Source organism: Lytechinus variegatus, chromosome 15 (assembly GCF_018143015.1).
Source record: "Lytechinus variegatus isolate NC3 chromosome 15, Lvar_3.0, whole genome shotgun sequence".
Lineage (NCBI taxonomy): Eukaryota > Metazoa > Echinodermata > Echinoidea > Temnopleuroida > Toxopneustidae > Lytechinus > Lytechinus variegatus.
The window spans coordinates 12087142-12112385 of record NC_054754.1 but is presented as its reverse complement, the minus strand read 5'-3'; the positions used below and the strand labels follow the sequence as shown (position 1 = coordinate 12112385).

General features: G+C 36.8%; 1 protein-coding gene across 4 annotated transcripts; it reads left to right on the top strand.

Moving 5' to 3' along the window:
* LOC121428510 lies at nt 1–25244 on the top strand. 4 transcript variants are annotated; one of them, XM_041625171.1, is made up of 20 exons: nt 1–147; nt 5371–5473; nt 6008–6153; nt 6712–6761; nt 7535–7696; nt 9276–9368; nt 10081–10159; nt 10822–11005; nt 11956–12025; nt 12756–12920; nt 13585–13652; nt 14120–14202; nt 15232–15338; nt 16358–16449; nt 16903–16997; nt 17355–17443; nt 18540–18677; nt 19638–19845; nt 20753–20808; nt 21700–25244. In XM_041625171.1, the coding sequence occupies exons 3-20, from the start codon at nt 6012–6014 to the stop codon at nt 24499–24501; spliced, it is 4683 nt and encodes a 1560-aa protein (XP_041481105.1). In that variant the 5' UTR covers nt 1–147; nt 5371–5473; nt 6008–6011; the 3' UTR covers nt 24502–25244. The 4 variants fall into 4 exon arrangements, with proteins under 4 accessions (XP_041481105.1, XP_041481106.1, XP_041481104.1 ...); XM_041625172.1 differs by having other exon boundaries at nt 5991–6153; XM_041625170.1 differs by lacking the exon at nt 5371–5473 and having other exon boundaries at nt 1–143.

Here is a 25244-nt window from a genome sequence, read left to right as displayed (position 1 = left end):
TGAAGTTACGGATCAATATCGTGAAAACTGTACTATTTTGCGCTGTGGAGCACTAAAGTTAGTTTTGTCGGTACGATTTATCAACGATTTTAATCTCGCTGCGTCGGACAATTACATTGACAAGGTCAAGGAATACAACCGAGGCAGGTATTAGTACTCTTGCAGGCCATGTACTTTTGAACGTTTTCCCGTATTTTTCTGCCTGAAAATAATGTTGCGCCGAATTAAGCAGACACAGGCAAAAGGAAATGTGCGCAGGTCAAGAGCCCCTCGATGATGTCGATCGCGCTGGGCTATAGCCTATACTGTCATTGTCAATCGTCATCGAAGGTGGTGGAGGAGCTGAGCCGGGAACCCAGGCACATGCACAGCCAAGCGCTAGCGCTAAGCCTGAAACCCGGTTGACTAGCGGGGAAAATGGCTTTTTTTAAATTTGATATGATATTGAGAATGTCGTTTATGTTATTTTTTCAGACGCCTAGGCCTTGGTTGATAATCCTCCCCCAAAAGACTGGCTCAACTTTTTTACACCTCCCCCAAAAAGTAAAATTTTATTTTTTTAAATATATTTTATTATGAATGGTAGGCCCATACCGGTACTAAAACTACTAGTTAGGGCTTAGGCAATTGGACTCCATGATGATGTCTTTTTAAAAAAATTTGACATATGAAATATTATGATATACTTCTTCATCATTGGAGTCTTGAATCCCTTTCGGCCTTATCGTCATCCAAGTCACTGGGGACAAACTTGAGACACACCTCAAATATCAGCAATCTTTCAATAGAATCCACGGTTGGAAGATTTTCAAAAGAAATCTATTGTTCGCGATGCGAAACGGTGCGAAACTTCTCACTGAGCGGGGACTTCCTTCCACCACACGTTTTCCCATTGACACAATAACAACTGACTCGGACACTTTTTCAAACGACAAAAATAGTCTCTTTCTTTTCACTCTTGTGGCAGTATATTCTTCCAAGTTGATGAAACAATGATCAAAACACTAAATAAGACAAATTTAATAACACTAAAAACACTATTTAACTGTCTAAATACTCCTCGTGATCGGAGTCCCCTTCCCGTGTTGAGTTCGTCTAATTTCCCATAGGAGGGGACTTGGATAACGAGGAGTACTATTAGTCGTTATCCAAGTCCCCTCCTATGGGAAATAGGACGAACTCAACACGGGAAGGGGACTCCGATCACGAGGAGTATTTAGACAGTTAAATAGTGTTTTTAATGTGATTTTCATTGATTTTAATGATTCTTATTATCGAAAATATTCATTAATCATGTCTATTAAACTGTCTAAAAGTGGCAGAGTGGTTTTGAAGAGGAGGGAAATGAGGGGTAGATGAATATCAACGGGTTAATTGCCGTTTTGTATTTTTAGGAGAGGGGACTTGGATCACGAGTAATACTACTCGTTATCCAAGTCCCCTCCTATGGGAAATTGGACGAACTCAACACGGGAAGGGGACTCCGATCACGAGGAGTATTTAGACAGTTAAATAGTGTTTTTAAAGTGATTTTCATTGATTTTAATGATTCTTATTATCGAAAATATTCATTAATCATGTCTATTAAACTGTCTAAAAGTGGCAGAGTGGTTTTGAAGAGGAGGGAAATGAGGGGTAGATGAATATCAACGGGTTAATTGCCGTTTTGTATTTTTAGGAGAGGGGACTTGGATCACGAGTAATAGTACTCCTCGTTATCCAAGTCCCCTCCTATCGGAAATTGGACGAACTTAACACGGGAAGGGGACTTGGATCACGAGGAGTATTTAGACAGTTAAATAGTGTTTTTAAAGTGATTTTCATTGATTTTAATGATTCTTATTATCGAAAATATTCATTAATCATGTCTATTAAACTGTCTAAAAGTGGCAGAGTGGTTTTGAAGAGGAGGGAAATGAGGGGTAGATGAATATCAACGGGTTAATTGCCGTTTTGTATTTTTAGGAGAGGGGACTTGGATCACGAGTAATAGTACTCCTCGTTATCCAAGTCCCCTCCTATGGGAAATTGGACGAACTTAACACGGGAAGGGGACTTGGATCACGAGGAGTATTTAGACAGTTAAATAGTGTTTTTAAAGTGATTTTCATTGATTTTAATGATTCTTATTATCGAAAATATTCATTAATCATGTCTATTAAACTGTCTAAAAGTGGCAGAGTGGTTTTGAAGAGGAGGGAAATGAGGGGTAGATGAATATCAACGGGTTAATTGCCGTTTTGTATTTTTAGGAGAGGGGACTTGGATCACGAGTAATAGTACTCCTCGTTATCCAAGTCCCCTCCTATGGGAAATTGGACGAACTTAACACGGGAAGGGGACTTGGATCACGAGGAGTATTTAGACAGTTTAATAGTGTTTTTAATGTGATTTTCATTTATTTTAATGATTCTTATTATCGAAAATATTCATTAATCATGTCTATTAAACTGTCTAAAAGTGGCAGAGTGGTTTTGAAGAGGAGGGAAATGAGGGGTAGATGAATATCAACGGGTTAATTGCCGTTTTGTATTTTTAGGAGAGGGGACTTGGATCACGAGTAATAGTACTCCTCGTTATCCAAGTCCCCTCCTATGGGAAATTGGACGAACTTAACACGGGAAGGGGACTTGGATCACGAGGAGTATTTAGACAGTTTAATAGTGTTTTTAATGTGATTTTCATTTATTTTAATGATTCTTATTATCGAAAATATTCATTAATCATGTCTATTAAACTGTCTAAAAGTGGCAGAGTGGTTTTGAAGAGGAGGGAAATGAGGGGTAGATGAATTTCAACGGGTTAATTGCCGTTTTGTATTTTTTAGGAGAGGGGACTTGGATCACGAGGAGTAGTATACTGTTTTAATTCAATTCTTTAGACAATTAAATAGTGTCTTTAATGTGATTTTCATTGATTTTAATGATTCTTATTATCGAAAATATTTATTAATCATCTCTAGGAAACTGTCTAAAAGTGGCAGAGTGGTTTTGAAAAGGAGGGAAATGAGGGGTAGATGAATATCAACGGGTTAATTGCCGTTTTGTATTTTTAGGAGAGGGGACTTGGATCACGAGGAGTAGTATATACTGTTTTAATTCAATTCTTTAGACAGTTAAATAGTGTCTTTAATGTGATTTTCATTGATTTTAATGATTCTTATTATCGAAAATATTTATTAATCATCTCTAGGAAACTGTCTAAAAGTGGCAGAGTGGTTTTGAAGAGGAGGGAAATGAGGGGTAGATGAATATCAACGGGTTAATTGCCGTTTTGTATTTTTAGGAGAGGGGACTTGGATCACGAGGAGTAGTATATACTGTTTTAATTCAATTCTTTAGACAGTCAAATAGTGTCTTTAATGTGATTTTCATTGATTTTAATGATTCTTATTATCGAAAATATTTATTAATCATCTCTAGGAAACTGTCTAAAAGTGGCAGAGTGCATGGTTTTGAAGAGGAGGGAAATGAGGGGTAGATGAATATCAACGGTTTAATTGCCGTTTTGAATTTTTAGGAGAGGGGACTTGGATCACGAGGAGTAGTATATATACTGTTTTAATTCAATTCTATTGATCTTAATAATTCATCATCGAAAATAGGAAACAAGTGACACAGTGGTTTAATTCGGATGAAGAGGGACTTGAATCACGAGGAGTAATTATAGACCGACATTCTAATTACGTACCTTACGAAATAAAGCAATGGAGACAGTTAAGAGAGAGATATGCATTTTGATTTATTTAGTAAAATCGTGATAGACGAAATAAAGCATAATCATGACAAACATAATGAGATTTATTCATAGTATAATTAAAAAGTACGACGAAATAAAGCCTATATATACTGAAAAGAAGTAGATGCAATTTTGATTTATTTAGTAAATTAGGGATAAACGAAATAAAGCAATGTCTGCAGAAGAGGGATACTCGGGACCGATTTATTTAGTAAAAATGTAAACGAAATAAAGCAAATTTCATAGTGTGGGAAACATAAGAAGATGAATATACTCTTGATTTATGTATATGAAAAGTACTAATTTACGAAATAAAGCAATGGAGATTAAAAAGATGATTCAATCCTGATTTATTTAGTAAATTAGGAATCAACGAAATAAAGCAATTGAGACTGTTCGAGGGATATACTCGGGGCCGATTTATTTAGTAAAAATGTAAACGAAATAAAGCAAATTTCATAGTGTGGGAAACATAAGAAGATGAATATAATCTTGATTTATGTATATGAAAAGTACTAATTTACAAAATAAAGCAATGGAGATTGAAAAGAAGTATATAGATGCAATTCGATCTGATTTATAACGCCAATAAAGTGAAGATAGACCAAAAATTGTAGAGCGCGCGTACGCGGCGCTCTACAATCTTTGGTGGAGACTGAAAAGAGACAAGTCACACACAACTACGATGGAGGTTGGTAGAAACAGGTAGGACATGTTTTACGTTGTGAAAAATTGTCCGTGGATCCGAGTCACCGGGGACTTGGATCACGATAATGCCTCCCTTTCCATATAGCCATAATAGAACCAAGGGCCAAATCGTGGCTTTGGGAACCACTTGTCGATTTGTATACGCGCCCTTGTGTACAAAGTGAAAGGAGGTGGAAATAGGGAACCGTGCGTTTGACTGAATAAAGCGTTGCTGTATGATGTGAACGGTGGTTCCCAATATCACGATAATGCCGAACCAAGTAAATAAAGATGGATTCCCCTTGGAAATCCATCTTTTTTAGTAAAAATCACGTAATTGGTCGTGATTTGATTTATCTCTACACCTTCCTAATCCTACAGTGTACACCTAGTAATGGCATAATGTGCTAAGCAACGATCTAGACTGGATATAAGGAAACACTTCTTTAGCCAAAGGGTTGTCAATCAGTGGAATAAACTCCCACAGTCCACAATTGAGGCACCAACACTCCTGCAATTTAAGACACAATTATCAAAATTGGGTTTTTAAATGGGCTCTAAGAGCCTCCTTAACCCTGCCACACTCATCTGTACACCCTCGTCGTGAAGACAGTGAGATGTGGCCATCAAGGTAACTTCAAGGTTTAAAAAAACAGGAAAAAAAGTGAAAATTAAAGGTTTCTTACCAGACTGATGTTGCTTAGACCCCTCGATCCACATTAACAACGCAAATACAATGGCGTCTACCCTTGAACCGCTTATGTATTACGTACTTCCGATAAGCAATGCCTTTTTGAAGAACAATTTATAGATAAAAAATATTGTTTTACCAATATTAAATTTTTTACGTAATTATAAATAATTGATGTAATACTGCTAATTATTTATAATCACTTATTTTATTATTTGTAAAATAATAATTTTTATCTATAAATTAATCTTCAGAACGGCATCACTAACCGGAAGTACGTAATACATCAGCGGTTCAAGGGTCAACGCCATTGTATTTGCATTGTGTGCATCGAGGGGTCTATGCAACATCGGTCTGGTAAGAAACCTTTATTTTTCACCTTTTTTCCTATTGTTTTAAACCTCTGTATGCATTAGGTGTAGGAAGGTGTAGAGATAAATTAAATCACGACCAAGTACGTGATTTTTAATAAAAAAGATGGATTTCCAAGGGGAATCCATCTTCATTTACTTGGTTCTCTTATGGCTATATGGAAAGAGATTCAAGACCCCAATGATGAAGAAGTATATGTCAAATTTTTTGAAAAAGACATCATCGTGGAGTCCTCAAGACTAAGAAGACTAACGTTAACGTAAGACTTCTAAAGTACTAAATGGGATACAACTTAATTTCCAACATTTCTACGATATTTAATTCATTTAAAAAAATGAGAAAAATGTTATGAAAAGATGTGAAAACTTGCCACCGTGTTTACGTCACCATCTTGATTTCATTGTCTTTTGCTTGGCTACAGCACGCATATCAGATTTTATGTGACGTAATGCTCACCATACGCAATCAAATTTGTCATTGTGTTTTGACTTATGTATTTCAGTACTATTGATATTTCAGAGCCATGGAGGCTGGCACGGAAGAGGATCATCATGAGGTCCAACAGGACATCCAACAAATCCACAAAGTCCTCGGGGAAAACAAAGAAATGGAAGAAGAGGAAGAATCTGATGAGGACGACGATGTTCGAAGTAGAGAAGAAGATGGTAAGACTAGAAGAGCATTTGATTTGAAACATCTTGTCAGTCACATCAACTGATAATTGTTATAAGCTTCTGAAATTCTCTATAATCTGATTGGCTTAAAATGACGTTATCAATTGGAATCACTAACTAGATCTTCATGAGTCACTCTCCAGGGGAGCAGTTCATGAAGCATCTTGTCAGTCATTTCAACTGATAACTGTTATTAGCTACTGAAATTCTCTAATTTGATTGGCTTAAAAGATTTCTTTCCATTGAATTAGATTCTCTAACAGTACAGATTCAATCTATCAGCTCATTGACACTCAAATCATTCATAACTTTCTAGGAATAATATTATTGAAATATTTTTTTTTTGGGGGGGGGGTTCATTAATGTGTAGGGAAACAAAAGAGAAACATGTATTATAAACAAAATGTTGACATTTTTTCAGCTTGCTATAGATTTATCACTCAGATCACGGTCTTAGTTGAACTTGACTTTGGGGTAAGGACCATTTTCTAGAAGAAAGATTGTTAATATACAAACGCTTTTGATCATTTCATTTTCCTCTCTATAAAGGACCGTATTCGGGAGCTGGTCCTAGTACTTCTGGAGCGGCCATCTCTCAGGTATGTGTATTAATCTATTGCCTACAGGAATCTAAAATGGTTCCTATCATATTAACTCTTTACATGCCAGATGAATAAGTCTGTGGGATGTACATGTCCTAAATGGTGCAAATGAGCAACATCAGCATGTTTCGAGTTAAACCAATTGGAGTTAGGAAATTCAGCAGGAAACTGGTTAGGCTGTGTGTGGCAGGTGTATGTCTCTGTAATATTAGGCTAACTACTCCTTTTTTCCAAGAGTTCCCTTGATTTTAAGATTTTTTATGAACCAAAAAGAGGAGCACTCCATTTGTATTTAAAGTAAAAAAAATAAATCAGCCATGTTATGTATTTTTGTGGTGGGGTATGGGTGTAAGAGTTATGCGGTTTTTCAACACCTTGAAAGCTTGGTTGGTAGTCTGTTATTTTACTTTCTTTTATTTTCATTTTCTTCATTTCTATCTTCCTCTGCTACTCTCTCTTTTTGCTTCTTTTTGTTCCCGCTTTATCATCTTGAACACACTACTCCTTATTTTTCTTCTGATATTTCTTCATCATCTTGTACCTTTTCTTCTTCCTTACATTTTTTCTTCTCTTTCTTCAATATCATCATCATTATCATCATTACCATATCCATTATCATTGTCGTTGTCATCATCATAACCACGATCACCTTCATCATTACCATCACCATCATCATCACCATCATCAATTCATCATCATCATCATCTCCTTCATTATCTTCCTCCTTGTCATCATGATCGTCCTTGATCAACATTCTCTTCCATTTACAGGTATCGCCTTCCAGGCCTCCTGTCCCCGAGTCCCTCTTCCTGTCAAGGTCCATGGAACCTACTGCAGAGAATCTGTTACAGATCAACCTGAGTTACCAGGACATGGTCTGCACCCTCCTAGACAACATCAAGGAAGCAAGAAGAAAGAACGCTGCAATACAAGTAGGTGCCCAGTTCCTACCTAATGACTTTCTATTTGGTATTGTACATCTAGAGCCAGACATGTCGGCCTGAATTTACAAAGGTGGTTTTGAAAACCCATGGTTGAGTCCATGGTTTATGCAGATTTCCTTTTTTTATAAATTACGCTTAATTTAGCACGCATAGGGCGTGTGTATAAAAAATTTCCAATGCCGATGCGCGCTTTTGTCACAGTGCGCCAAATTGACGCCTGTTTCCATGGTTATCCTCGCTATTTTATTCACGAGTCCATTGTTTTTATTCATGAGTCCACTCTTCAAACAGTGGACTCATGAATAAAATAGCCATGATAACAGGCATCAATTTGGCACAATGTGACAAAAGCGTGCATCTGCATTGGACTTTGACCCGATACATGCTGAGCTAAGCGTAGTTTTTACAGGAAATCTGCATAAACCATTGATTCAACTGTGGGCTTCAAAACCACCTTTTTTACTTCGGGCCGTCGTTAGTTGATACTTGTTAATACTCTCCGAGCCTAGAACACACTTTTGGATACATTACTACTCAATTTTTGCCCTATCGCATATTGCATTGAATATTAATGCCCCAAGATTATATCTTTTAAAGTTTGACATGATGTTAGGAATACAAAAATCAGAATTCTGCTTTGCTGGAGATCTTTTGGTAGGATTAAAGGGAAATGAAGCCTTTGGAACAAGTAGTCTTGTGTCGAAACAGAAAAATCAAAGAATAAGAACAAAGAAAGTTTGAGAAAAGTCAGACAAATAATGAGAAAGTTCTGAGCTTTTGAATATTGCAATCACTAATGCTATGGTGATCCTCCTATTGGCAATGCGACAAGGATGTGTGATGTTACATGTGAACAACTTTCCCTTTGATGGACTATAAAATACCCTCAAAATTTCACTTTTTGCTTTTTGTTATGGTGATACAAACTCTTTATCCATGATGTATTCTTTAAATATCTGTATTACATGCCCTCCTTTAGAAAGAACACATGACCTACTGATAGATGTGATAAAAGAGGCAATTTAAGTGAAATATATACTAAGGTAATGGGAGTAGATGTTCACAAGTGACATCACACACCTTTGTCGCATTGCCAATTTGAGGATCTCCATAGCATTAGTGATTACAATATTCAAATGCTCATAACTTTCTCATTATTCGTCCGATTTTCTCAAACTTTCGTTGATCTGTTCCTTTGATTTTTCTGTTTTCACACAAGCTATCTTGTTCCAAAGATTTCATTCTCCTTTAATGACCAAATCAGCTTCAAGTCGCAGCTGATAGTGATGCCATTTTGATTTAAGTTTAACTTTGCTTTTATTCCAACAGGGAGACTCAAAATAGACTGGTATACTGATTTAACTACTCATAGCACTATCAGATCGCAACAGATTGTTTGTAGTGCGCTGGGCTTGAGGGGAATTCATTGTTAAAAGTTTACTAATACACCACATTCTACATGAGTGATGTAGAAATCTTTATTGGAAATATCCTAGCTTGAGTCTTTGTATTTCCTCCCCAATGTGTCTTCTGTGTTATTCAATTGTATTTCTTATACTTTTTGCAGAAAAGTGTTGCATCAAAGACCACAACCTATGTCAAAGGAGCGAGACCCATAACACATTTTCAGAAGCATTACTTCTCTGGAGACTCAAACACAGTAAGAGGAAGATTTATACTATTTCCTTTATTTAGGTCCTGACATTTCTGTATATTTATCAAACATATGTTTCCTGTTCTGAAGGCTCTGTCATATAGCTGTTCATGAAGTTGAGCATGATTTTCTAAGTTATAACAGGTCATATTGGTCCCCCAGTCTAAAAAATCATACTAGCCACAAAATTAGGATATTTTGACTTTTATATCATTGACACAAATTGTTTGTGCAAAGAAAATATTGGCCACATTTTTATGAGATTGTCACAAAATTCAAATTTTATTGAATCAAAGGATTTTCTCTAATCGAACAATTTTGGCACTTCATATTTCAGTCATTTGTAGAGTCGCTTTGTAACTTCACAAACACCCTAATTAAACACCCCACAGGTTGAATAATGTGTTATATTAATTTATGATTCTTCGATTTTAATTCATGTAGAGGTGTTGTGGCTTAGTGGATAAGTCTCGGACTTTGCACCACAAGGTCCGGGGTTCAAATCACACCACAACACTAACACTAGCATCCTTTGGCAAGGCGTTCATCTACATTTGCCACCCATTCATCTTTGTTTCACCTATTCCATTTCAAAAGAAATATGCATGTACAAAGATTAAATGAGCTTGTGTTATCTCAAATCACTTGAGGTTTATTGGATAGAATTGAAATACTTGACCAGTTTTCCTGAATTTTAATATTCTTTTCCCATTTTCAGATGCCACCATTGAGTGATGAAGCAAAGGATATTAAATCCAGGAATATTCCGATGCCTTTCATTCAACCAGCAAAATCATGTAAGTATAATATGTAATGTTGAACAGAGTGGTAGGTTTTGCAAGTTCATTCCCAAAAGTTCATTCCCATCATGTTTAAACAGAGCTGCCAAAAAGTACGGATTTTCAGTATTTAGTACTGAAAAATAAGAAGAATACTGATGGTTTCATGCAAAATACTGATTTCTAGTGTTTCAGTTTTATATCTTGTCCAATCATGTTTCATTGAAAATACTGATTTCCTCACCAAAATACTAATTTTCTGCTTTAGAAATACTGAAATGTTCAAGTTGGCAGCTCTGTTTAAACAGTAAAGTCATTTCAATTCTGGTTTATTAGATATATTAGTTATTTGAAGACTAATCATGAAATGTTTCAGCGAGTCATGAAACCTCTAATGGCCTGACAGGAGATCCTTTATGAGAAACGGCGATCGGCCATTGACGACGAGAAGCACCAACTCACCGTTGAAATTAACATGAAATGAAATGTTCACATAAAAAATATGATTTACATTCAAAGATTTTATATTGTCTACATACAAAAGAAAAAAGAAAGAAATAGGGGGTGTATCATTTGGCACAAGAAAGGATCTCCAGTCGTACATAAAGTCACTCATATCTCATGAACTGGTCAATGTAAGGGACCCAGAACTAAATATGATCTTGAAACCAAATTAACAGGGACTGCTGATGAGGATAGAGCACTGTACGAGGGCGTACGTAACGACGGCCTTCAGCGAGTCATGAAACCTCTAATGGCCCGACAGGAGATCCTTTATGAGAAACGGCGATCGGCCATTGACGACGAGAAGCACCAACTCACCGTTGAAATTAACAACATCACAACCCAACTGGAACATTTGAAGTAAGTTGATTCTTGGTAGAATGTAAGCATTTCCTTTTAGAACCTCAACATATTCCAGTTAAACCTGCTTTAGTAACCTCCTGTATAGGAGGAATACCTGTCTATTAAGACCACAAATTTGGTTTCCTTCAGTGGTATTAAATGTTAATATTCAAGTCTGTTGAATCTTAATTGGATATATGGGTTTTTTTCAGGTTTTACAGCCTCGATGTTAAAAACAATTTTTTTTTTTGAAGAAAAAACTTATGCTATCGTAGTAAGATGATTATAATACAGTGAAACCTGTCTATAGTGACTACCCAAAGGGAAACACAAAATGTGGTCTTTATAGACAGGTTCTTATACACACAATCTGCCTCCATGGGAAGCGGTTTTAGTGGTCACTATAGGCAGGTGACCACTAGACAGCTTTGACTGTAATTGTGATAATTTAATCATTAAGTATGACTGAAAGATCTCCATAGTTTTCCAATGTTTTTCTTTATAGATGTAGATTATTTGGACATATATTTCAAGATGCATGTTAAATTGATGGCATTTGATTTACATATATGTAGATATCTGTTATATTGAAAATATGTCGAGAAGTATTCTTAACCAATTAGCTCAGGAATTGGGGGGTCCCTTCACATAGTCAACAAGAGATTATGAAATTTAGCAGTCAGTAGGTTAATCCCTGCGTTTTACTATCTTGTACACCTGTAAAGAGTATGGATAATCTCTATGCTATTGATAAGCTTATTTTTATGTCATTACTAGAATGAAAAAAAAAAAAACACACAAAAATGTACAAATTTTGGACATGTATCCGTCATGTTCTTTTTGTGTTATATTCCAATATCCCAGTTATACTTGTGTACAATTCTTAATATTCATTGAAACTGTCTATTGTTAATTCAAATAATTTGTAGATAATTGAAATATATTGACCTTTGACCTTCTCTATGTAGAGCTCCAGAGGAAGAACTGCTTGGAGACAGGATGAGGGACGTGGATTGGCTGAAGATCTCTTCCCTACATGTGAGTAACCCCCCCCCCCAAAAAAAAAACATCTTTCTGCCTTTTACCCTTTGTGGGGATGTTGCAGAAAGCTTTTAAATTATATTTCAAAATAAAAAAAATCAGTCGCAAGTCTTGCAATTAAGTTCATAGTTACTTCATGGACAATTCGGTAAAATGACCTTTCATTGTGATAGGCAGATTTCAAAGCAAGATATTACGTAAGCATGCCTTCGACAGCCGGATGAAGAAATTAAATAGACCAGGTGACTAGAATAGCACACCAATGAACACTATTATTTGTTGCATTTCTACTTTGAATGCATTAGCATGTTCTACAGTGTACAGGCAAATCGTGAAAAACCAATCGGATGTGGACGCATTGTTTTTTTTTTGTGGATGTAAATGAAAAACACAAGTCAAAAGAATATATGAATAATAAAGACATCAAAGTTGGTGCTTATCTCATTAGATTTTAAACCACCATGTCACTTTATTACAACTGACCTTCCTCTGATCATTCACAGAATCCTTTGACCATGCGCAGAGTGGAAATATAAACTGGCTTATTGCTTTTCTATTTCATGCAGTGGGAGGTATAAATTGATGCTTTATATTGAATTCTTATCTATGTACTTCATAGCTGTAATTGACTCATGAGTCATAAATACAACTCTTGAAATATGGGTCTAAAGATCAGATGATTGCAGCTGCAAATTCAACCATTATTCTGATTTTGTCCCTTATTTAGTTGAACGGGGAGCGGTCTGCCATGGAATGCCAGCTGAGATGGCAGAATATCCTTCACCCATTCATCAATAAGAAGGCGTGGTCTGCAGAGGAAGAGAAACGCCTAGATGAAGTCTTGGAGACCATTCAAGGGAAGGACTGGTCGGATTACATCAGGGAACTTGGGGTAATTTGAAAATCCCTTTTTTAATGACTTCTGTTTTAGATTTAGTAAAGATTTGATGATGTCTAATACTGTACATGTACATTCAATTATAATTACTTATTAAGATTGTCATTTGTAGTAACCATTGTATCATTCTTCATTGATTGATTCTTTGTGAATATTTGAATTAGACTATTGAATTGGATTAGGTTCAGTATCGTGAAATATTTGTTATTTTATTAAAGGTGCTTTTAACAAAGTTGTATTTTAAAAGGCTCTTATACTTACAGATATAAATAAGCAAATTAATTGATAATAATACTTTTTAAAACCAAGTACACTGACCTGTCACTTATCTTATCACTAGTTTTCAGCATATTTTATTTCACTCTAGATTCCTTTATTTCATAATGTTTGGATATATGTTTCTATCAGACCATCAAGATCTATTATTTGTTATGGTATTGTATCACTTAATCATGATTTTATAGCCTCTTGGAATAATTGCACATTGTAATTACTCTCTTTAACTGTAAGCAAGGATTGACTTACTCAATGCTAGGATAATTCTAGCCCCCGTCTTTAACCGTAATTCTTTCTTTTGTACATTTTCAGATAATTCTATGCCTTTTAAAAGCTTTTGGACTGAAATTTAAGGTGTTTTTATTTTTTATTGATCTTATAGACGAATAGGTCTCCTTTTGACTGTTTCTCAAACTACCAGCATCGAGACATCTATGCATACGTGTTGAGGTAAGATGATTCAATTAAAGGTTGTTTTTTTAAACTTCCTGCAAAACTATATTTTGTTGATATGTATCTAGTGTGTATTTTCACAATTATGATATCATTCCAATCAGTGCTACTTGAAGAAAAAACAAAAATTTTGAGAAGTATTTTGGACCTTGCATACAGTACATAATATTGAAATTGTGGAAAGCAATTCTTTGTCAAACTGTTCCAAGGTGCTTTACTAACCAAACATGTTGCATGTTGCTGCAGCCAGTATTTGTTCTGTCATGTTTTGGAGTTTGAGGGTGATTTGATATTGTTTTTTTAACACAGTTCCCCCCCAAAAAAAAAAGAAATGAATGAATGAATAAATAAATTTTAAAAAATATCAATTTGTCAAGGCCTTTATTCTATATTATAAATTTCTTATTGTAAGTTATATGTTTGTTTACTGGTTTTGTTTGTTTACTTGATTGTTATTTCTTTAGGCCCTTCACCGAAGAAGAAGATGAATTGATTTTGGAGCTAGCTGAGAGGTTTAAAGTTGGTGATTATATTCCTTTCAGTAAAGGTAAGACAAGCCGTGGGGGGCATTCAAGTCAGTTAAAAGTCTTGTAAATGAATGCATTTGATTGCTGGATCTCGTTTCATTAAACTTATTATAATAACAAATTTGCAATAACAGTTAAAAGCTACTGAGATGCTTTAATCTGATTGGTTAATAGTATTTTTGTTTATAGATATTGTTCATTTGTTATCATAACATGTCTATTTGACACAGGGCTTTGATCTGCTTCATGCAACAGAGAGTTTAAGCGATTTGTTATAGTTCAAATTTACATTTTTTATTTCCTTATTCATGATTGAAAGTTGCAGTCAGTTACAAATCATTTTCGTGCAACGCCTAAGAAGAGTTGTGACTCATAAGGAAAAATATGAATATTTGGAAACATCAGGTGATGTGTTTTGTCTTGATCATTTTGAAAATGTCTTTCACTTGAAATTACTTGACAAAGTTTATCAGGAAAAAAATTCTTGATTTTTTACCATAAATTATATTTGGCAGCTCTTTATCCAATAACTAACCAAATTTTAATCTTATCTCTATTCCTGTAATTTTTGCTTACAAGTCGTAAAGTACCACGATAGCAGTTTTTTTTGTCAAAATAACCTGTTCAATAATGTGGAAGAATTACAGTAAATACAGGGGCTGTAGAATGGTTTTAAAATTGGGGGGGGGGGGGGCTGACCTTGCAATGAAGAGCAATCAGATGGAAATTTTTATGTTTTTGTACACAGGGAAGTGAAGCCTGCCTACCTAGCCCCACTTGTTTCCATGGCAACTGAAATAGAAATATGCATTTATGTAGTTTAAATTATGGTCATTATCTGAACTTTCCCTGGCCTGACAGTGGCTGAGCAGACTCGGCCGAGGGACTTCTTGCTCTTACACCCAGTTTGCTTTCTCCCAAAGATGTCTCTGTTACCTAGTTTTCCAATGCTTTTCACAAAGTATGGGGTCAGCAAATAGTAATCCACTCCGCATGGGAGCTTGATATGCCCAATATTGCTTTATTTGATGTCACTTTTTCTCATCTAGTTGCTTACTTCATGGACCAGCGGTTAGGAAGGCAGATAGCATTGAGATGGAGACGAAAGCTCGACCCTGATTCCAAAAGGGGCTTCTGGACAAAAGAGGAAGATGAGGTTAGTTATCTCATTGTAGACAATAATAAAGAATAGAACAAAACATTTTAATAAACAGAACATGTTTCGAGGTGTCGTACCTCATCATCAGCCTGAAAATTATAAACAAAGTCATTGGTATTCATACAGCTACAGTAGGATGTCAAGTAAAATTTCAAGAATGTAGTTACATAAGATTACAAGGTGTGAATTTAATTGTTAAATGGAGTGAAGTAAAAATTTACAGTGTCTATGGCTTTATCAGATAGGGTGGGTTAAATTAAGTGGATAACATTATTTGGTAATTGTACACCTGTTGGTTTAGTTGAGGTTTCCATTTGATGAAAAGCCTTATTTTACTTCACTCCATTTAACAATTGAATTCACACCTTGTAATCTACATTCTTGAAATTTTACTTGACATCCTAACTGATGATGAGGTTCGACATCTCGAAACATGTTCCGTTTATTAAAATGTTAATGTTATATTCTTTAGTTTTGTCTTCTAATTTAGTATCGTGTCGTTTTTTTGGAAGTATCTCATTGTAACTCTTTTAGGATGTTTATAAGTCACTTTCACTAAATCATTCATACACAAAGAACAAAGAAAGATTCATGACCACGGCAATTATAGGGAAGGATGTCTCACTTGCACATATAATGGAAAGGCACTGAATAAGCCAGATTGATGTCTATTTCTTTTTATTACTAGAACTGGAATTAAGAGTAAATACATGTCATAAATGCTCCTGAAATATAGTGAAATGTTTTACTAGTAGAGCATGAATAAGATGGGATTAAAAATTCATTGATGTAAGAACTTGAAGGTTAGTCCAAACTTAAAAAAACAAAACAATTTGTGTGAAAGGAGAAAAATAGGGAAAACAGAATGGTGAAAGTTAGAAGAAATTAGGCCAGGAATAAGAAGTTTCTGACTATTTAAAACTGAAATCACTGAGACTGTAAATCTCAAATTGGCAGCCTCTTGAGTAGGTTGTTCGACCAACTGACTATAACCCTAATGTTATTCTCTGTTGTAGGCTCTGCTGGAAGGCATTCAAAAGTTTGGGTTTAAGTGGTCCAAACTAGCCAAGTTTGTGAGAGGAAGGAATTCAGCCCAGGTTCGAGACAGGTAAGTTACAGCTGGCAGATGGGTGTAAAGGGAAAATCCCTTTTGTGTAACCCAACCCTTGCTAGGCTGGGCTATTTGAGTAGATTGGGAAGGTTGGGGTTAACCTCCAGTTTCATGTTTTTAGGGGAGGGTGGAAGTAATTGGCAACACTGTTATCAATCAAGGGGGGAGGATATGGTTAGCTTCTAGATGTATGTTGTCTCTTCATGTGTTTAGGAGGATCTGGATGTGTAAATCATTGGAACACTGTTTATCATCGTGAACAACATTAAATATATTTTGAAGGTATTTGTTTCGATATTCTTTTGTATTGTCATTAAATAAAATGAAAAAGCTCACATTTTGAAACAAAATTATTTTTTATCAGAACTCAATTTCTCCATGTTTTTAGTTATTTGAAAGGCTGAACTCTGCCACATCCCTAGTAATATTTAATATATTTTTTATGTTTAGGTGGTCATACACTCTAGATCCCTCCAACAGGAAAGGAAACTACACCTTGAAGGAAGACCTTGCCGTCTTGCAGAATTTGAAAGAGCATGGTGTCGGTGAGTGCAGCCTTGATGATCATTCGCTTAACTTTAAAACAAAGCCTCTTAGTTATTTTACTTGAGAGCCTGAGTACATTGGTGTCCTTCCTGAAATGATTTGACCCAAACTAGTTCATTCTGCATCATTAATCTGGCTTATTTAGCACCTTTCCATGAGACATGCAGGTGAAGCGTCCTTCCCTGTAGTTGCTGCAAAACTATATCTAATGATTATTGCATTGGATTTGAATGGATTTATGACAATTTGCACCAGTAACATCATCATGATTAGAGCACTTCATCATAACTGAAGTTGTGAGAATTAACTGACAAATATTCTGTTCATGTATTCTTCTTGCCTCTCTGTACATGCAGGACATTGGGTTACTATAGCAAAGAAGCTGAATGAGGTGACAGGTATCTCTCGCACACCAAACTCTATTCTCCATCGGTTCAATACACTGGTAAGCGATAGCAGATATGATATGATGATGATGTAATGGGGATGTTGGTGGTGAGTGTGATGATGGGGAATGTGATGATGGTTATGTAAGTGTGATGATGATGATGGTTTTGATGGAGGTAACAGATGGTGGTGACTTGGTATCACTCGCATACCAAACACTATTCTCAGTTGTTTTAATACGCTGGTAAGCTATAGAAGGTATAATCTAATGAAGATGATGTGTTGATGATGACTGTTATGTGTGTGATGATGATTGTGATGGAGATAGTAGAGGTGATGGTGACTTGATAACACTTGCATGCCAACTTTGATCTTAGCTGGTAAATTGTTGAAGACATCTGATGATGATGATGGTGATGATGATGATGATGATAGTATCTAGGATGGTCATGGTGAATTGATGATTATGATGGAGATGATGTTTGTGATTTTGATGGTAATGGTGGTTGTTGTGCTGGCTGTGGTGAAGATAGTGGTGATTGTGATGGTGGTGTTGGTGGTGGTGATGATGACGGTGATGTTGATTAAAGGAAACCAAAGCCCAAGAAGAGAAGCATCTTATTGGAAAGAGTAAAATGAGAGGAACAATTAAAAAAAAAGGTTTCATCAAAATCGGTTATAAAATAAGCAAGTTATTGGCGTTTAAAAACGACTTGTTGTACTTTCGATGGGATCGTCAAATTGGCAAACGTGCTTTAAAATGGCTGATTTTGTGGACAACTCTCCATTTGTTTTTGTACACAAATTTTCAGATTTTGCTCATCTTTCAAATTGCATCTTGCCTCCTTCAGAGCACAATATATGTCATGGGAAAATATAATCCACACCATGTATGTGGTGGTGGTTTTAGCATGGAGCTATAGCTCTATGGTTTTAGTGGTACTGTTGGTGGTGGTACAGATGATGATCATTTTGTTTTCGTCACAGACCTACAATTTTTATCAGGTCTTTTGACACAACTTGCTCTTTATGATATTCAAATTCATTTATCTGACAACAATTTCAGACCACTAGTATACAAATTTGATGATGAAGTCTAGATTTACCCAAACTCGATAAAAGCCTTTAATGAGCTGCTTATTTCTTCACTCCAGTTCCAGATGTTTTTCAAGAAAGCCAAAGGCATCAGCCTCCACGAAGGGGAATCCATGGATGTTCTAAGCAAGATGCCCTTGAGTCTCATCCTTGATGAAATGATTGAATACAGGCAGAGTCTTGGAGAAATCAACACTGTAAGTACACTGCGAGGGGGTGTTAGTTAATTTTTTGCTGCATTTGATGTGTAATACTTCATAGTATACTTATTGGAAGCATATTACCATTTTTCAGCAATGAGATAAAAAAAATTAAATCACTTGTGTGAAGTTGTAAAGTAATTTACTTCATATGTAACCCTTTGTTGAATATGCTTAGGGAACTATGACATAAAATATACACTTAATATGTATAATTAATGTACCTGTTCTCTAGAAGGAACATATCTTTAAAGATTGTTGTCTATTGCAAGTATTGAGTTACGTCTTTATGCTGCAGGGCTGAAGTTATAGTTTACATTTCTCACTGTAAGAAAAAGGTGAAATTCAAATCTGCTTTCACAATGGAATGACTATAAAGGCCACATTTCTCAAATGACAGCCATTTTATCCCCTTGAATAGCCTTTCGCATCAGCTCATATCCTACTGTCAATAGAACCACTACCTTTGTGCTGTCTGTCAGAAGCCTGTAGTAATAATGGGTTGGGAAGCATGGAAATACAATTTATAATCCATCGTGCCATATGATGCAGTTGTCTTTACAGGGTTTTAAAGTCCATTTCTCATGTGAAAATCCCAGTAGATTATTTGATTTCCCCCCCATAATAATATACAAATCAAGATATTATGAACAAAAATAACTCGTCCAAGGTAAGTCATTGTAAAAAGTAAATAATTTAGATTTGTAATATACACAGTGAGCTTACCAAAGAGATGTCAGTTTTCATGATTTTGCTTGATTTCAGACCCTGACAGCTTCACATTCCAAACATTTTCAGGCTTTATTTTGTACAGCATATACAGAGCATTATCATGTCTCTACTTCAATAAGGCCGAGAGAGTAAAACTGACTTGCAACCCTGTTACTGTATCTATGGATTGTAAACACTGGATAAGACTCCTTTTTTTGAACTTTGCCTTTTTTTTTGTAATTCCAGTTACAGGGATCCAGGAACTGGAAAGACTTGTACACGCGCAAGAGACGTAAGCCCAGGAGTCCACCTCCCCGTATCTTAGCCAAGAATGCCTCGTTCATCACGAGAAGAAATGTCCTTTCAGAGCTTGATAGGGAAATTCTGGATGCCATCAAGCCAATAGGATGGGCGTATCCTACCATTAGACAAGACGATTGGAGGTCGTTCTACAGTAAGTTTAGAATTTAAAAGCGCCTTGAACCTTTTCTAAGCTCCTAGAGCTTTTAATAAAAATGGAAAAGACGCTCTTTAAATCCTATGTATTGTTATTTGTGGAGCGTTGTAGCCCAGTGGATTAGTCTCCGGACATTGAAACAGAGGGTCGTGGGTTCAAATCCCAGCCATGGCGTAGTTTCCTTCAGCAAGAAATTAATCCACATTGTGCTGCACGCAACCCAGGTGAGGTGAATGGGTACCTGGCAGGAATTTATTCCTTGAAATGCTGAGCGCTGGAAAGTTGCTTGAGCTACAGCCGGAGTAATAATATCCTAGTCCTTTATATCCAAGTCCTTTGGTAGCGCATAGAGACGTTATTCATTTTGTGTTATGCGCTAGACAAGAGCCAACTATCATTATTATTATTTATTATCATTAAGTAGGAAGCAGAGTCTTTTTGATAGGCATATGGGTTTCTGTATATGTACCAGAACTAGACCTTTGGTGTCAACAATAGTACCTTGATTGTACAGACTCCCCCACGAAATCATTGTTTGCTTCAACTACACTAGTTTAGCTTTGAATAAAATTGTTGTATAGGATTTCTAAGTCAACTTACTAGATATTGTACCAGCGGCATACCAAATGAGAATTTTTTTATCTTACTTCATACTTGCTATAATCCATTGAGCAGAATGCTAAAAAAATAAATCAAAATCAAAAAATTTTAAAGCACTATTTTTTGGGGAAATGGTAATTTGCATGCCATCATGAATATGCAACAGATGTCATTATTCCATGTCCGCACTTCCCTTTCTCATGCTAAAATATGAAATCATAATTATTTGTATGTGTAATGCATGCAAACATTGTTTCATTCTTTCTTTTTTATCCCTTTATAATGTTTTTCTTTTTTTGTACAGGAAATAAAGAAGAGAGAAAACAGAGACGTCACTATATCTTCTCTGTCCTCTTGAAGGTAAATATATACAGTTTGGCCTTCTATTAAATTATCATGTAGTTAAATCTATCAAAAACAGAGATGCAAACTCTTTGCTTTTCTCCAGTGTTTCCAGTATACTGCAGATTTCATGAGAAAAATATTAATATACCCCCCAAAAAAATTAATGTTTTTTTTAAATGCAGGATAGTTTATTATGATATTTTCTTTCCAATTTAAGTCTTTTGGTGTCTTGAGTAGTTTTTGCTTATTTATGCAAGAAATCATAGATTTGGTATTTCTCATTAAATAAAGCCTCAGGAATAGCAATTTTTGGTACAAATGTCTTTCATAACTCCCTCATCAATTCCTGAAAGAAAAAGATAGGTTGTAATTACTTCTTATGTATACAAGCATTTGCAGATGCGTGGGTGGGGGGGGGGGGGAGTGCTAGTGTGTACTAATTCCACTATTTGAAACGATTATACTTACTAGAAAATTATTTACATAAATTGCAAAATCTCTTGATTCTGTCCATAGGGCCATACACAGTCATATAGAAAAATAGCGAAATTTCTTTGACATGTGTTCGGTAAACATATTCTGACACCCACCCCGTTGGTCTGATCGCCATAAATTTGGTATCAAGAGGTGCGGGAGGGATCAGAGAAAAAAGTAATGATATTTGGTTTTGAAATATTGAGGCAGTAGGAAGTACCAACAAAAATTTGAATGGGGGGGGGGCATAATGGCCCCCAGGGTGTTAGGGTTAAGCTGTGCATGACTGAAAATTTCCATTCATTATCATTTGAAAGGTAATGTCATTACGAAAGTCAATTCATTTGATTGTCAGCAAAGTTTGTGTTTAATCTTTTCCTACTATTTTCCATATGACAAATTCTGCTTCTGTTTGACCATATTTCACTACAGGCATTGGACATCAGTATGAAGGGCAATGAAGCCTTTCTTGCATCGATGCTTACCAATCACAGAGGTGTACAAGCTCTCAAGGATCAACATCTTATCCCAAAACCTGATGCAGTGAAGACTGAGAGGGTCAAAGATCCAGATGATGATGATGATGATGAACTGGAACTGTCAGAAATAGAGAAAATGTCATCAAAGAATGCCAAGAAAGTTAAGAAATCTAAGAAAGCAAAAAAATCAGAGGAATCAAAGTACACTGAAAAACCTAGGCACGACAAGGAAGGAGCTGGTGCCACTCTTCCCGATGTTCAGGAAACAGGACAGAGGTCTGAAGAAACTCGTACTGCAGATGTTTCAACATCTCAACCAGGTGTAGCACGTCTGCCAGAAAACGTGCCTGTGCCGCAAGGAAATGCTTCAATGATGCCACAAAATGTCATAGCGACCCAGGGGAGTGTTCTGAGACCACAGGTAAATGGCAGCATCACACAAGCTGGCATTCCCCACTCTCAGTTTGGAACTAGACCTCCGATGGCTGTCTTAGGTGATGGTTCCTTGGCGGTGAAGGGTGGCTACCTCGTGCCATTGAAGAACTATGTCTCCCAGTTTGGGTGTTATGGCCCTCAAACAAATTTGGTGACTGTCTTGCAACCTAGATTGGGTGGTGCAGTGCATACTCCAGTGCAAGCTCCTATGCAAGTTCCATTGCAAACACCCATGCAGCCAGGTGGTCTGCCTGGTAACAACATGCAGATCATCTCCAACGTGGCTCCACCTCCTATGCAAGGTATCCTGAACATTCCACAGCAAACTGCTTTGATTACCCCTCAAGTTCCCCTTATTGATTCAAAAGCTGCTGTTCATAATGTGATGCCTCTTACCACCAACATTACTGGCATGCAGCCAATTGCTGTACAGCCCCCTCTTCAACAACCACCACGAATACTCCATGTCCCTGGAAAGGGCTACCTGATACCAGTCAACTGCATCAAGAAAGAGCCTGGGGTTGCTCCTATTAACCCAACTCCAATTCTGCCTAAGCCAGTAAACTTCACACCGGCTTTGAGGCCACTCGGTATCAATCCTGGACAAGGAACTGGTATGCCATTAGCTTCAGTTTCGTACCCTGCACCCAGAAGCATACATCCTGGGACTCCGATCCCACTTTCTATCACAGCAGCAAAGGCAACTGGAAATGGGGAGATTTCTAAAGATGTTGATATCGCAGTTACCACAGGGACAAGAGATTCTGTACAGGAAAAAGAATGTGCGACACCAGCGGATCAGACAGGAAAAACATTGTGCAGTGAGGCTGCGCTTGCTCCAATAAATGAACAGTCTGAGCCGTCTAGATCCACAAAGATATCCTCCAGTGAGACCATAGCAGACTCTGGTCTATCTATCAATGGACAGTCTCCATCAAATGAAATGGAGGAGCAAGAAAGGGGAAGCTTGCCAGAGGGCCATCAATCACCTATGGATGTTGACAAAGAGACTGAATGCCCAAATGTTGATCCATCTTCTGGCAGTCAAAGAAGGGTGAAATTTGATGCAGTGCTGCCAGTACTGCCCCCTAATGAATCTACCATTGCTGGACTGATGGCACTGCTTTTGGATAGAAAGCGGCTAGAGGTTACTGCAAAAAAGAATTCAAGTATCAAGAAAGTAGGAAGCTGGAACTTGCAAAGCAACAAAAGAGGAATTCTGAGGGGTAGTGAAGGTCTTTTGCAAGAGTTATCTTCTAAAGAATCATCGCAAGAAGTCTCAAAGTCTGATGAAAACGAGAGTGTGAACAAGCACAAGGCTATTAAAGGCAAATCTACTGGACATACAAATGCTGCAGTTAAATATTCAGCAGCTAGTAGTAGCGGAACTGGAGAAGGGAAATGGGAGATAAGAGTCCCTGTACCCCTTGACGCAACTAAGAAGGCAGGTAAGAAAGATAGCTACTGGGTAACAACGAGAAACACGGATGGGTATGCCAAGGCTTTGGACAGAATCAGGAAAAGTGATTGGTACAAAGCTTTACATCCACGCTTCCTATCAATGTTCTTGTGGCCAGCCTTACTCTCCATCGTTGGGCCGCATAAGAAGAAGGTTCTTCTTCCTAAAAAGAAACCACTCAAAACACAGCAGTCAGAGAATCAACCAAGCACCTCACAGGAAATCAAACCAATATTGAAAAAGTACAAGTATGGGCAGCATGGTCGAAAGAAATACAAAAAATCGGTGCAGAAAAATACCCCTCCGAAATGCAAACCAACTGAAGGGAAAAAAGAGTACAAGCGTGGAAAGCGGAAGAATGTTGTGGCAAATCCAGATGGAGTAGCACGCAGAACAAGGAGTGCATCACAGAAAAATAGTACAACTCCAGCTGCTGGTCAAGATCAAAAGCGACGTTCCATTTACGTCATTCCATCGGATTCCGACAGTGAATTTGAGGATCAAGATGAAGTTGCTGACGTTCCCATGAGCACAGAAGTGCACCCACAAGTCCTCATGTCCTTTGGATATCCTGAAGCAAGGAAAGGGACTGAGGTTCATCCTGTAGGAGAACAAAGTGGAATGGTGGTGTCATTACTTCAACAACTGCATGAGAGTAGTGGCATGGATACATCAAAAATCAAAGAACAGAGCTCCTCTCAGGAGGTACCTAATGTTCCAGTATCATCAAATAGACCAGAAAGTCCAATAGCAAACTCTACAAAATCTGTGAGTCAGACCACAATCTCCTCTAACAGCAAAAAAAGACCTTTGGAAGATCCTGTTGTCTCTGGAGCTTCTAAAAGAGTAAAAGAGGATTAGATGCAAGCATTGCTGTAAATATGTATTTGGAAATTGTGATATTTAAGCAGCTTTATTGTGTATAGCCTTGGGGTATGAGGTGAGTGTCACACCTGGCCCCTTTAAAAAAAGTTAGAGATTAACCGCTAATTTGAAAGAAGAATTCTGATTCCTAGTCTACTGAGCAAAATGTGCATCAAACGACAATCTTGATTGGCCATTTATCATTTAGCAATGTCGCTAACCTTTGTGTTTCAAAGTGCTGGACAACGCACAATGGGCCAGAATGAGCTCGAAGTGCACCAAAATTATGTTCAGTGCTATATTTTTACTACCACATATTAATTGGGGGTAATTACGGGTGTGGAATTGACCGAACATGATTCCAAACCCATATTACGTCATCTTGATACTTTTTTTTTTATTGGTTAATTAAAGCATATCTGTGAAGTGATTTATTACGCAAAACACTTAGGACTATATAATGTTTGTTGTGGGTGTTACTTAGAGATAAAACTGACAAAACCTTGCTTTGTGATTCCATGTGACAAATAAGATAATATTTAGATAGGACGATGTTATAAAGATTGTACATCCAGCCCCTTATATGCTGAAATTCCTGGTGATTATTTCATAAAGCTGTTTGAAGCTTGCAAATAACTGTTTCCTGTGGTACATGATCCCTGTGTAACTCAAGGGGGGGGGTGGCCGTCAAATATATTGCTGTACATACGTGTGACCAAAAAAAACGTGTTTAAAGGGGT